Source organism: Aspergillus homomorphus, assembly GCF_003184865.1.
Source record: "Aspergillus homomorphus CBS 101889 unplaced genomic scaffold BO97scaffold_11, whole genome shotgun sequence".
In the NCBI taxonomy this organism is placed as follows: Eukaryota; Fungi; Ascomycota; class Eurotiomycetes; order Eurotiales; family Aspergillaceae; genus Aspergillus; species Aspergillus homomorphus.
Window position 1 is genome coordinate 115,578 of NW_020291897.1, and position 12,032 is coordinate 127,609.

Consider the following 12,032-nt stretch of genomic DNA (forward strand, 5'->3'; position numbering starts at 1 on the left):
AAAAGGTTCCATACGAACTTACCTCATACGGTAATCTACTTACCAGACTAGGGACGGTTCCCTTTATCAACATTGTCCGATGCGTTTGTCTGGTCTGTCTGGTCTGTCTGTCCCCAGAAAAAGCTACCCGTTTTGTTCAACTTGTGTTGCTCCTCCTCCTCTACAATCTCTCTTCGATTTCCCATCTCTTCGTTGGTCTTTCGCTGTTGTTGTGGTTGTTGTGCGTCTCGTTGTTTTTGGCTTACGATTATCCTAATCCTAATCTCCTCCTCATCTCCCATCCCCTCCTCATCGACTCTCGCTTTATCTCACTTGGCGCCCGCCATATACGATCACTTCGAATCAACTTGGCCCCTCCCCAACTCCCCTGGCCGCCTGCTCCTGTCGTTTGCTTCAACCTTGGACCATTTGTGGTCTCATTCGATTCTTGGTTAGCCGCTACGATCAATGCAGGAAATGTACCCATCTGACTTTGACTGCTAAGCATTGTCCATTCGAGGTACATCGCAGCATTCCTGGGCCTGGAACAACACGCGTTTTTACTCCGGCCGAGCATAGCAAAAGGAACTTCCACTCCATTCGACATTGAACCCACTACTCGCTCTGCTACGACCGCTCCGAGGTCGCCTGGCGATCAGCTTCAATATCCGTCAGCCCTGACCCACGACCTGGGTCAAGATGGTGGGAAACACCTCGGCGGGACACTCCCCGTCCCATGCGCAGTCCTCACTACCGTCGTTACCTTCGCATCTGCAATCCGACACACATCTGACGGCACATTTGGCCAGCCGGTAATCAACCCCCTCTGAGCTCTGCAAAGACACGCCAGTCGCTAACGGTGGGACAATGTAGCTTCCATGTCGGCTTACCAACCGCCCGCTTGTCCTCGCAAGCTTTAATCAGTCTCAACACATACACCTCGTCTGCTAAGGGCCCCGATGGCGACAAAGAGGGTAGTGCGATGGGAGAGGCGGAGGACCTTGCGAGACGTGCATTCACTCGTCTGGGTGCACGGGCAGAAAACCAGGCTATCGTTTTTCTGTGAGCCCCTTTGTGATTGGGACGCTTGGGACGAATGCTGACTCGAGTAAATTAGTGGCGAGAGTGGCTCCGGAAAGACCACCCTTCGTTCTCATATCGTATCCGCCTTCCTCTCGTTCTCCTCGACCCCTCTATCTTCGAAACTTTCGTACGCCACTTTCGTTTTTGACACCCTGACGACGACCAAGTCCCTAACCACGCCGACGGCATCCAAAGCGGGTCTCTTCTTGGAGCTTCAGTACGATGGCTCATCGTCGGTGAATCCCACCCTGATCGGTGGTAAGATTATCGACCACAGACTGGAGCGCAGTCGCATTGCCTCGGTTCCCACTGGAGAACGGAGCTTTCACGTCCTCTATTATCTCCTGGCCGGAACGAGTGCGGCCGAAAAGGCTCATCTCGGATTCGATAACTCGGTTCATGTCTCGACCGCTGCCGGAAAACTGTCCTCGGCCTCGATCGGACACAAACGATGGAGATACTTGGGTCATCCCACCCAGCTCAAGGTGGGCATCAACGACGCCGATGGATTCCAGCACTTCAAGACCGCATTGAGAAAGTTGGAGTTCCCGCGCAGCGAAATCGCGGAACTGTGTCAGATGTTGGCGACAATCCTTCATCTGGGACAGCTGGATTTCGTGAGCGGGCAGACCACGACGACCGGCGCCGAAGAATCTGGCGGATACTCCCACGAGGGTGGCGAGAGGGTCACTGTCGTGAGAAACAAGGATGTTCTGTCCATCATTGCAGCATTCTTGGGCTTGGGCGTCGAGCAACTCGAGACCAGTTTCGGCTACAAGACCAAGACCATCCGTCGGGAGCGCGTCACTGTGATGTTGGATCCCAAGGGAGCCCGCCAGAATGCGGATGACCTGGCCCGAACCCTCTACTCTCTCCTGGTAGCGTATGTGATCGAAACCATCAATCAGAAGATCTGCGCTGCGGAGGATAGTGTCGCCAATACTGTCTCGATCGTCGACTTCCCGGGTTTCTCTCAAGTCAGTGCGACCGGCTCGACGTTGGACCAGCTGCTCAGCAACGCGGCAACGGAATCCTTGTATAATTTCTGCTTGCAATCCTTCTTTGACCGGAAGGCGGAGATGCTGGAGCGGGAGGAGGTTTCCGTGCCGGCGACGAGCTATTTCGATAATATCGACACCGTTCGGGGGCTGTTGAAACCCGGAAACGGGTTATTGAGTATTCTTGATGATCAGACCCGACGTGGAAGGACTGACCACCAATTTCTCGAATCGGTGAGAAGACGTTTCGAGAACAAAAATCCGGCCATCACCGTTGGCTCAGGCCAAGCCACCGGAGTGGTCTCGCAGCATGCTCGCACTTCGTTCACCGTGAAGCATTTCGCTGGGGAAGTTGAATACCCCGTACACGGCCTTCTCGAAGAGAACGGTGATATGATCTCTGGGGACTTGATGAACCTCATGAAGTCGACCAGCAGCGAGTTTGTGAGGGATTTGTTTGGCCAGGAGGCTCTCCACACGGTCACCCATCCTCAGGAGAAATCCGCCATTGTCCAAGCGCAAGTCAGCTCCAAGCCCCTACGGATGCCCAGTATGGCCCGGCGCAAAGGTGGCCCGTCTCCCCGGCCCATTTTCGACGCGCCTCCGCCTATAGACGACAGGGATGAGAATGAGAGCCAGGCTGATAGCGCATCGAAGAGTTCGGGAAGACGCAAGAGTGCCATGATCGCCAGTGGCATTCAAGGCGCTGCGGGACAGTTCTTGTCGTCACTGGACATTGTTAACAAATGTCTGAGCTCTCCGAACTTGAACCCGTACTTCATTTTCTGTCTGAAGCCCAACGATCGACGCATCGCCAACCAATTTGACAGTAAATGTGTGCGCGCGCAAGTGCAGACCTTCGGCATCACTGAAATCAGCCAGCGATTGAGGAATGCCGACTTTAGTGTCTTCCTCCCCTTTGCCGAATTCCTGGGCTTAGCGGAAATTGGCAATGTCGTGGTGGGAAGCGATAGGGAGAAGGCGGAGGTTGTTCTTGACGAAAAGCGATGGCCCGGTAATGAAGCGCGGGTCGGTAGCACAGGTGTCTTCCTTAGCGAACGCTGCTGGGCAGACCTTGCAAAGGTCGGGGAGCGCGTCGTCCCTGTCTATGCTCCAGGTGAAGGTTCCGACGAAGGTGGAGACGGTCTGCTACACCCGCAGACCCCCGGCTATCATGATTCCAAAGTCCGACTTCTTGGCCCAGCTGACCAGTCACCGGGAGGTTTCATCTACGGTGAGGAAGGAAAGCAAGGGTATTTCGGTAGCCGTGATCTCGATGGGCGCTCGGAGGCCGGTGCCTCTGCCTTCAATTCGGGTGACATGTTCCGGAATTTGGACACCCGCGAGCAGATGCTGGAGAAGGGCAATGAGAAGAACATGGAGGAGATCGACGATGTGGTTGTGTCTGGTAGTCGCAAGCGGTGGATGGCCTTGGTCTATCTCCTAACCTGGTACATCCCCGACTTCACTATCAAATGGCTCGGTCGCATGAAACGCAAGGATGTGCGAATCGCCTGGCGTGAAAAGTTTGCGATCAATTTGATCATTTGGTTTTGCTGTCTCGTCGCCATCTTCTTCATTGTCGTCTTTCCTTCCTTGATTTGTCCTACCCAGCACGTTTACTCGTCCGCGGAACTGTCTTCACACAACGGCAAGGATGGGCACAACTCTTTCGTCGCTGTCCGTGGTGTGGTCTTCAACCTGGGTAAATTTATGCCAGCCCACTACCCCGATATCGTGCCCGAATCTGCCTTGAAGAAATACGCAGGAACCGATGCTACCGGTTTGTTCCCAGTCCAGGTGTCAGCTCTATGCCCCGGCACGACTGGAAAAGTTGATCCTACGGTGCTCCTGGACTACTCAGCGACAAACGTCTCGGGATCCGCCACTACCGTCAGTACCACAGATACCAACAAGCAGTATCACGATTTCCGCTACTTCACCAACGACTACCGGCCGGATTGGTTCCAGGAACAAATGATTATGCTAAGAGCCAATTACTTCAAGGGCTGGGTCGGCTACACCCCAGAGTACATCAAGACGCTAGGAGACAAATCTCAATACATCGGTAGTATCAACAACAAAGTCTATGATATGACAACGTACGTTGCAGGAGGTCGGAGAGTGGAAGCTCCCGAAGGTGAGACAGTTCCTGCCGACGTCGATCGCGATTTCATGAATCCCCTGGTCGTCTCTCTTTTCCAAGACCTTCCAGGTCGGGATCTGACGAAGTATTGGGAGAACCTCAAAATTTCCGACGTCATGCGCCAGCGTATGCAACTGTGCTTGGACAATCTCTTCTTCGTGGGACATCTTGATACCCGTAACTCAGCTCAATGTCAGTTTGCGCGGTACTTCATTCTCGCAATCTCCATTTTCATCGTTTCGGTCGTCGTTTTCAAGTTCCTTGCTGCGCTGCAATTCACCAAGAAGAACCTTCCGGAAAATCTCGACAAGTTCATCATCTGCCAAGTTCCAGTCTACACCGAAGACGAAGATTCTCTGCGCCGTGCCATTGATTCCATGGCTCGCATGCGTTACGACGATAAGCGCAAACTCCTCGTTGTCATCTGTGATGGTATGATTATCGGACAGGGTAACGACCGTCCTACCCCAAGGATGGTCCTGGATATTCTGGGAGTTCCGGAATCTGTCGATCCCGAGCCTCTCAGTTTCGAAAGTTTGGGCGAAGGTATGAAACAGCACAACATGGGTAAGATCTATTCGGGCTTGTACGAGGTTCAGGGACACATTGTCCCTTTCCTTGTCGTTGTCAAGGTTGGAAAGCCTTCTGAGGTGGCTCGCCCCGGTAACCGAGGAAAGCGTGATTCTCAGATGGTACTGATGCGTTTCTTGAACCGCGTTCATTACAACTTGCCCATGAGTCCGATGGAATTGGAAATATATCACCAGATCCGCAACATCATCGGCGTGAATCCTACCTTCTACGAGTTCATTCTGCAGGTGGATGCCGATACCGTCGTCGCTCCGGATTCTGCAACCCGCTTCGTCTCTACACTGCTGGCTGATACTCAAATCATTGGTCTGTGCGGTGAAACAGCCTTGTCCAATGCTAAACATTCGGCCATCACCATGATGCAGGTCTACGAATACTACATCTCTCACAACATGATCAAGGCTTTTGAGAGTCTGTTCGGATCGGTTACTTGTTTACCGGGTTGTTTCACAATGTACCGCATTCGCTCTGCAGAAAGTGGAAAGCCTCTGTTCGTCAGCAAGGAGGTTATCGAAGCCTACTCAGAGATCCGCGTCGATACACTGCATATGAAAAATCTTCTGCACCTGGGTGAGGATCGTTATCTGACGACCCTTTTGATGAAGTTCCATCCCAAGTTCAAGACCAAGTATATCATCGCTGCCAAGGCCTGGACCATCGCACCGGAGAGCTTCGCTGTGTTCTTGTCGCAGCGTCGTCGTTGGATCAACTCTACAGTCCACAACCTGATGGAGCTGGTGCCCCTTCAGCAGCTCTGTGGTTTCTGTTGTTTCAGTATGCGTTTCATTGTCTTCGTCGATTTGCTCAGTACCGTTATTCAGCCAGTCACCTTGGCTTATATCGCTTATTTGATCTATTACCTGGTCACCGACACGTCCACTATTCCTTGGACGACCTTTGTCCTTCTCGCTGCCATCTACGGTCTCCAGGCACTGATCTTCATCTTCCGTCGCAAGTGGGACATGCTTGGATGGATGGTTATTTATCTTCTGGGACTTCCGATCTCCTCCTTGGCTCTGCCCTTGTACTCTTTCTGGCACATGGACGACTTCTCCTGGGGTAACACTCGTGTCATCACTGGAGAAAAAGGTCGCAAGGTCGTCATATCAGACGAAGGCAAGTTCGACCCGTCTTCTATCCCGAAGAAGACCTGGGACGAGTACCAGGCCGAACTGTGGGAGGCGCAGACTTCCCGAGACGATCGGTCCGAAGCATCCGGCATCTCTTATGCCACTAAGTCCTACCACCCGATGCAGTCTGAGTACGGATTCCCGCCCTCGCGGCCGATGTCCCAATTCGGCATGCCTCGTTACTCCTCGCGGATGTCCCTAGCTCAATCGGAGAGTATGAGTCGGCACATGGACATGGAGATGGAAGATCTGTCTCACTTGCCCAGCGACGATGCTCTCCTCGCCGAGATCCGGGACATTCTCCGCACCGCGGACTTGATGACGGTCACAAAGAAGAGCATCAAGCAGGAGCTGGAGCGACGATTCGGCGTCGCGCTGGATGCCAAGCGTCCTTACATCAATTCTGGTAAGCAATGCTGCCGTTTCCTCTCAGTCAAAGATGGTGTCGCTAACTTTCTGCTTCTTTCACAGCTACTGAGGCTATTCTCGCTGGTCACCTTTAAGAAGCCGGTCACTTTCTGACCTGATTCAGATGAGGGAGTCCTCTCTCCCTTCTTCCACGACGCTGTATTATTCTTCGTCTTTCATGATCAACACGCCCGCCCCCTTCCCCCCCCCACCCCTGACCCCTCAAGCATTCACACACATACATCCGTCTGACGAAGCTACTTCTACTGCTCGTCTCAGCGATCAATCCGCCCTAAAACCACCCTAGACATTCATGTTTCCAACCCATTCAAAACGGTTGCCAATGAAATGTCCTCTCTATTTCTTGTCTTTTCCACAAACTCTATTGTCTTATTTCCGCACCATCCATCTCCGGCATCGGCGTTGTCTGTACATTACCACATGCGTGGCATATTTGTTTTCCTGTCTTTCATCCCTGCGCCTAAGGATGTATTATTTGAGCGGACGAGCTTTTCTCTTTTGATATTCTTGTCATCGTTTTCGATCCCCTATTTTATCTAGACATATTTCCTATCCATTTTAGATAAGGGTTATTTTTATTTAGTTTTGGGATGGAATGCTAGTTCGAAATATTTGAGCAATTATTGAATACATACACACATACATTTACTGAGCTGAAACATGAGTACTCTTTTGTTTTGTTGACCACTGCCTTAGGGATGAGGACTGGAGTGATTAGTGCACTGTACCGTAAGGTGATTGGAGAAAACCGGGGCTGGAATTAGGACTTATTGTGTCCGTCCATGTATGTATGTAGGTATTTATGTACAGCGTAGTACGCTCAGAATCAAGCAATTGAATAGATACATGAGGATGGTGGTATGTATACATGCATATTCACATTCATATCGTACATCAATGTACACATTTCTGAAGGGCTGAGGCCGGTTGGCGGGTTATAGACACCAAATGCGCGGGTGGGTGGTGGGATTTCGAGGCAGATTGGCTTCGAGCTCGGCGGCGCCGTCATGCTTGTAGTGCATGTATTGATCACTGTGCTTGAACCTGCAAGACAGGCTCCTCACATACACACAAGCAGGGCCCGAATTGAGTCAACGCTGGTCAGTTCCTCCTCAGTGGATAATGTCCACTCGAGGTAAGGGGGTGGACTGTGGCGTTGCCCGAAATAGCGCAGTTTCACATCAGTCAGTCTGAATAAGGTTCGGACATAATCGGGATGCTTCCTGCTTTCACGAGGCGAGAAAAGAAGTGCCCATGCCCATTTCCAGCGTTCCTACTGCTCCTCTCTCACCACCCGCCTTCCTACCACCGGCTCCATCATGCTCCATGCCCAGGATCTGCCACGCTGGCCCCATCATGCCATGGCCCAAGGCCTGGGGGAATCCAGCCGCAGCGCCGTAGACCGAGCTTGCCGTGGTGGCGTGATGTCTTCGCGCGAGTCGTTCCCTCTTGGCTGCGGCGACGCGTTCTTGTTCGCGCTCGTGGCTGATGATCTCGTCGCGCCAGTCGGCCCAGTGTTCGAAGTTCTCACGCTGCTGGAGAACGTGGTAGCGGAGCTTGGTCTTGCGGGGCCGCCAGGCGACGCGTGTGGTGGTAGGGTCTGCGGCGTCGTTGGTTCTCGGAGCGGTGGACTTCAGATCGCAGATGCGTGAATCCTGGGTTAGTTTGAGGAGGTGGGTGAAGACGTCGCGACTTTCGGAAGCAGTGTGCTGAATCATCTCGCGGTGTGGGGAGGAGACACAACTCTGCGTGAGGGGAACATCGAGCCAGGAGTGCAGGTCCGCAGAGCGTTGGATGGAGTACGGGTCGAGCATGTTGGCGCGACGGTGCTCCTCACGGAAGTAGCGTACAGCGGCTTGGAGGCTTTCGACCTCGGCGCGGAGGGCTTCGTTCTCCCGCATGGTGGCGAGCGAGAGACCAGCATCAATGACTACGCCGCCTTCAGCGGTCGTCGTGGCACCCGTCGTGCCCGAGATGCGCTTAACCTTGTCGAGGCGAACCTTTAGCTCGTCGCGTTCGGCCTCAAGGGCTTCGATGCCCGCACGCTGCTGGTGCAGGGTTGATTCCAGATCCGAGTGTGCCGCTTGGAGCTCCTCGATTTTCGCCTCGAGGTCTTTCACCATTGACGCCTTCTTGCTGGCTTCGCGCATCCGGGACTCGATCAGCTCGACTTTGATGGCCTGCTCTTCGATAGTCTTGTCCTTAACGCCAAGGGCAGTAGAGGCTTCATGAATTTCGTTCTTCAGCCGTCGGATTTCTTCGTCCGCATCAGGAGAGTTTTGTTTGTTAGATTTGAGCTCTGCAGCGCGGATTGTCCACGGGGATGGTCGCTTCTCGAATTCAGAAGCGATCGAGAGATCGGACGTGATGGAATCGAGTTCCTCGAGGAAGCCGCCCAGGCTGCGCAGTCGGTTGGAGATAAGAGAAGTCGCGTCGCTGCTTTCACTGCCTGTTTCTGATGGTTGTGCATAAAGTGTGGAGATCTGGGACATCGTTTTGAGTGCTTCTTCCAGGGTTAGTGGTTCAGTGCGGCTTTCGTCAATTATAATCTGCACAATCGTCTCTCCGAGTTGCCGAGTCAGGGCAGAGAGATCCTTAGCTGCTTCTTCGGCTTGTTTAAAAGGACCGACCACATCGGGTGAAAGCGCAAGGGATCTGGAACGGAGTTCTTCCAAGGAGCGGTTGATCTTTCCCATGGCGACTTTCAATCCACGGGCTTGCGTCACAATCCCGTCCATTTTGTTGTAGAGAAAGGCGCTTTCTTCATCACCTCCTTCCGGTACCGCGAGCTTGGACTGCAGTAAGGTTCTCAATCGCGAGATGGTCGAGGCGCTGTGGTCGATGTAAGACTGGGCCAGCATTGAGCGCATGCAGAGCTCGTCTGCAAATGTTTCGAGAGACGTTGGCAGAAGGGTCTCGGCAAGATGGGCAAGTAAGGCAATAGATCGCTGTAATTCCACTGCACACTTCTTCATATTGACCTCGTTCTTCTTCAAACTCTCAATCCAAAAGTTCAACGTGCGTTCCACGGGTTCTAGCTCGAACAGGGCGCCTGTGATGCCACCAAAGCTTTCAGCTGAGCAGGTATTGATATAGTTGACGAAACGATCACAAAGAGCAGCAATCCATTGCAGCTTCTCCATCACTTCACTCGCCACAAAGACTTCTTCGAGAGCGGTAGATATTGACGCTTGCTCTGCAACCTTTTCACGGATGGTGTTGTTCATTAGGGAGGCCTTGAAGTTCACACGCTTGAACCGGAGAAGTGCAAGGATGGCATTGCGCTCGCTGTCGAAGTACTCTGGGAGATACAACTTCAGAATGGCCAGGTGCTGGGTGGCTTCCTCTGCATCCATACGACCAAGTTCAATATCAATTGTCTTGGTTTGCGCCTTGGAGACGGATGCCTGAAGCTTCAAGTTGAGGTCCATCATAGCACGAGACCGCGTGGTAAGATCGCTAGCCTCCGCTTCAGAAATCTGCTGTGATGCGCGCATGTCCTCCAAATCGCCTTGTAGAGTCGAGACCAGCTCTCGAAAGCGAATGAGGGTGTATTCTAGATCTTCGATGACTTCGTCCTGCTGCGTTATCCTCCGGGTTTGTTCGTTGTATAGGCTCTCTCGGTAATCGATTTCCTCCTGCAGCTGTTTCTCTGTTTCGATATGGTTGAACTCGAGTTCATCATTTATCTCCTTCAATGCTTCCAGATCCTCAATGGCAGCCTTGAGTTCGTTGATATCTTCCTGGTAGCGCATGTTCTTGTCTGCCAGCTCTTCGATCATCTCCTCGGCGCCCAGTGCAGTTTCAAGCTGCTGCTTGAGGTCCTCTACGTTGTTTTCGGACACGAGTAACTTCTCCTTCGTTGACTCATACTGAGACTTGATAGTCGCATAGTCCTCAAGGTCTTGCTGGAGCTCTTTGACTTGATCTCGCAGCTCCGCCTCCTGCTGCTGGGTCATGTCGCGGAGGCGGATAAGCGCCTCGCGGAGACGCTCATTCGTCTTTTCCATCTGCAGCCATCCGTGACTCGACTTCTCTTCAGGGGACATGGCCTGTCCGAGCTCCTCGTTTTCTTCCCGAAGGATCTCAACCTCCAATGAGAGCTCTTCAACCCTAAGTCGCAAGGTTTCACATTCATGTTTGAACATGTCAGAGGTCTCTTCCGCCATCTCGCGATCCAATGTAGCCATTTCCAGAATCGTCTCATGTTCGCTCTGGAGGCGCTCGACTTCCTCCAAGCGGGCTTCCGACTCCTTCAATTTCTTGCGCAGTTCGCCGATCTCAAGCTGTTGGGGTTGATACTTTGCTTGCAGCTTCTGAATGATACCCTCGAACTTGTCCCGGTCCGACTGCAATTGTTCCAGATTTTTGAGCTTTTCTCGATCATCGGCCCGCTTCTTTTCCATCACTCGGAGCTTGGTCTTCAATTCATCGAGCTCCCGCGTCACAGCTCCGCCCGTCGAGAGACGCTGCGACGAAGGTTGCAGCTGTTTCTGGCTAGCGCTCACCGTCCGTGAGGCGCTCGGGCTAGGCCTGGTGGATGCGAGACCCGGCTCCTCCTGATCTGCATCACCCGTTACATCCGGCGTCTCAACCTCCGGGTCCTCCGACAAAGGACTCGTTTCACCCTCCACGTCTTCCGATGCTCTGCTAGAAGGTGCCGGTCGCAACGCGGGGCGTTTCGCCAGCCCCGTGGGCGCAGACGCTGTGGCATGCAGACTGGGTCTCCTCGTATTGGATGCGGGTGTCGATATCGATGAGCGGGCAGCGCGAGCGCTTGTTGATGGGAGCGGTGGAGGAGGCATGGAGGTCTTCGAGCTAATAGAGGGACGAGCTCTGGGCGTGGTTGCGGCCGGTCGCGGAGTGCTGCTGAGGGAAGAGCGGTTGGAGGAAAGCGCAGAACCAGATAATTGTTTCGTCGGGGATTTCGTAGGAGACTATGGCGGGCCCTCCACCGTTAGTTTTGCGTTCACCAGCGCCTCTAGATTTGTGAACGCATGTCCGTTGCATACCTTTGTTGACAAGCGCTGAGCGGCGCCTCGCAGCGCCGAAGTCGGGCTAGACGCGCCGGCACTGTGTCGTTTGGTGTTGGCGGCAGCAAGCGCATTGGGCTTTTTGAGGCCAGCGGCGATGCCGCTCTGGGCTCGGCTTCGGGTCGCAGTAGGTTGAGTGATGGTGGTTGCTTTCGGAGCAACGGGTTTGGGAGGTGGTTGTGCGGGCATGATCTTCTCGACGGCCGTGGGACGAATAAACATACCAAACCCTGGTTCACAGTCGAAATATCGCTCGCCTTGCACGGCTCCATCGTTCTTTCCTGTGGCTTCGTCCAGCTCAATGCCTATCCAGTCACCGGGCGCGAAATGTGTTGTGCCAACGAACCGAACGGTGGCCTGCCGACCGTCGGTGAGAATGACCACATGGCCGGGAGTCAGTTCAACCATGTTGCAGCATTCGTCAGGATAGAAACCCTGTGCAGTCGCTCAATTATTCCGAGCCGGAGAGGGGGAGGGAAATGAGGAAGAGGAGGGAAGGGGGAGAGGAAGGAGGGGAGTGTGAAAGAGAGAGAAGTTGGAGCTGGTATTGTTGTTGACGGAGAGTGCATTGTCGGGGAAAGAGGCCTGAGGACGCGACAGGGGTAGGGGGCCTAAGGCATTCACTGGCCTCTCTCTCCGCATT

General features: G+C 53.4%; 2 protein-coding genes across 2 annotated transcripts; one reads left to right on the forward strand and one right to left on the reverse strand.

Annotated features, from left to right (window-relative positions):
• The first annotated feature begins 507 nt into the window (after window positions 1-507).
• chsE (chitin synthase class Va) lies at window positions 508-6,557 on the forward strand. Its single transcript, XM_025690849.1, has 4 exons — window positions 508-791; window positions 853-1,041; window positions 1,097-6,333; window positions 6,399-6,557. Exons 1-4 carry the CDS (start codon window positions 679-681, stop codon window positions 6,428-6,430), a joined length of 5,571 nt encoding a protein of 1,856 aa, XP_025552919.1. The 5' UTR covers window positions 508-678; the 3' UTR covers window positions 6,431-6,557.
• Window positions 6,558-7,457: 900 nt separating this feature from the next.
• BO97DRAFT_433323 (putative dynactin) lies at window positions 7,458-11,797 on the reverse strand (the record flags this gene model as incomplete). The annotated part of the gene is made up of 3 exons (XM_025697593.1): window positions 7,458-7,504; window positions 7,648-11,293; window positions 11,369-11,797. The coding sequence occupies 3 exons, from the start codon at window positions 11,795-11,797 to the stop codon at window positions 7,458-7,460; spliced, it is 4,122 nt and encodes a 1,373-aa protein (XP_025552920.1).
• Between the last annotated feature and the right edge of the window lie 235 nt (window positions 11,798-12,032).

Bases quoted from the DNA above. Each gene is read 5' to 3' on its own strand.
- chsE (XM_025690849.1), top strand. From the start codon at position 679: ATGGTGGGAAACACCTCGGCGGGACACTCCCCGTCCCATGCGCAGTCC. The intron at 792-852 runs GTAATCAACCCC...GGGACAATGTAG, and splicing joins ACGGCACATTTGGCCAGCCG to CTTCCATGTCGGCTTACCAA. The intron at 6,334-6,398 runs GTAAGCAATGCT...CTTCTTTCACAG, and splicing joins GCGTCCTTACATCAATTCTG to CTACTGAGGCTATTCTCGCT.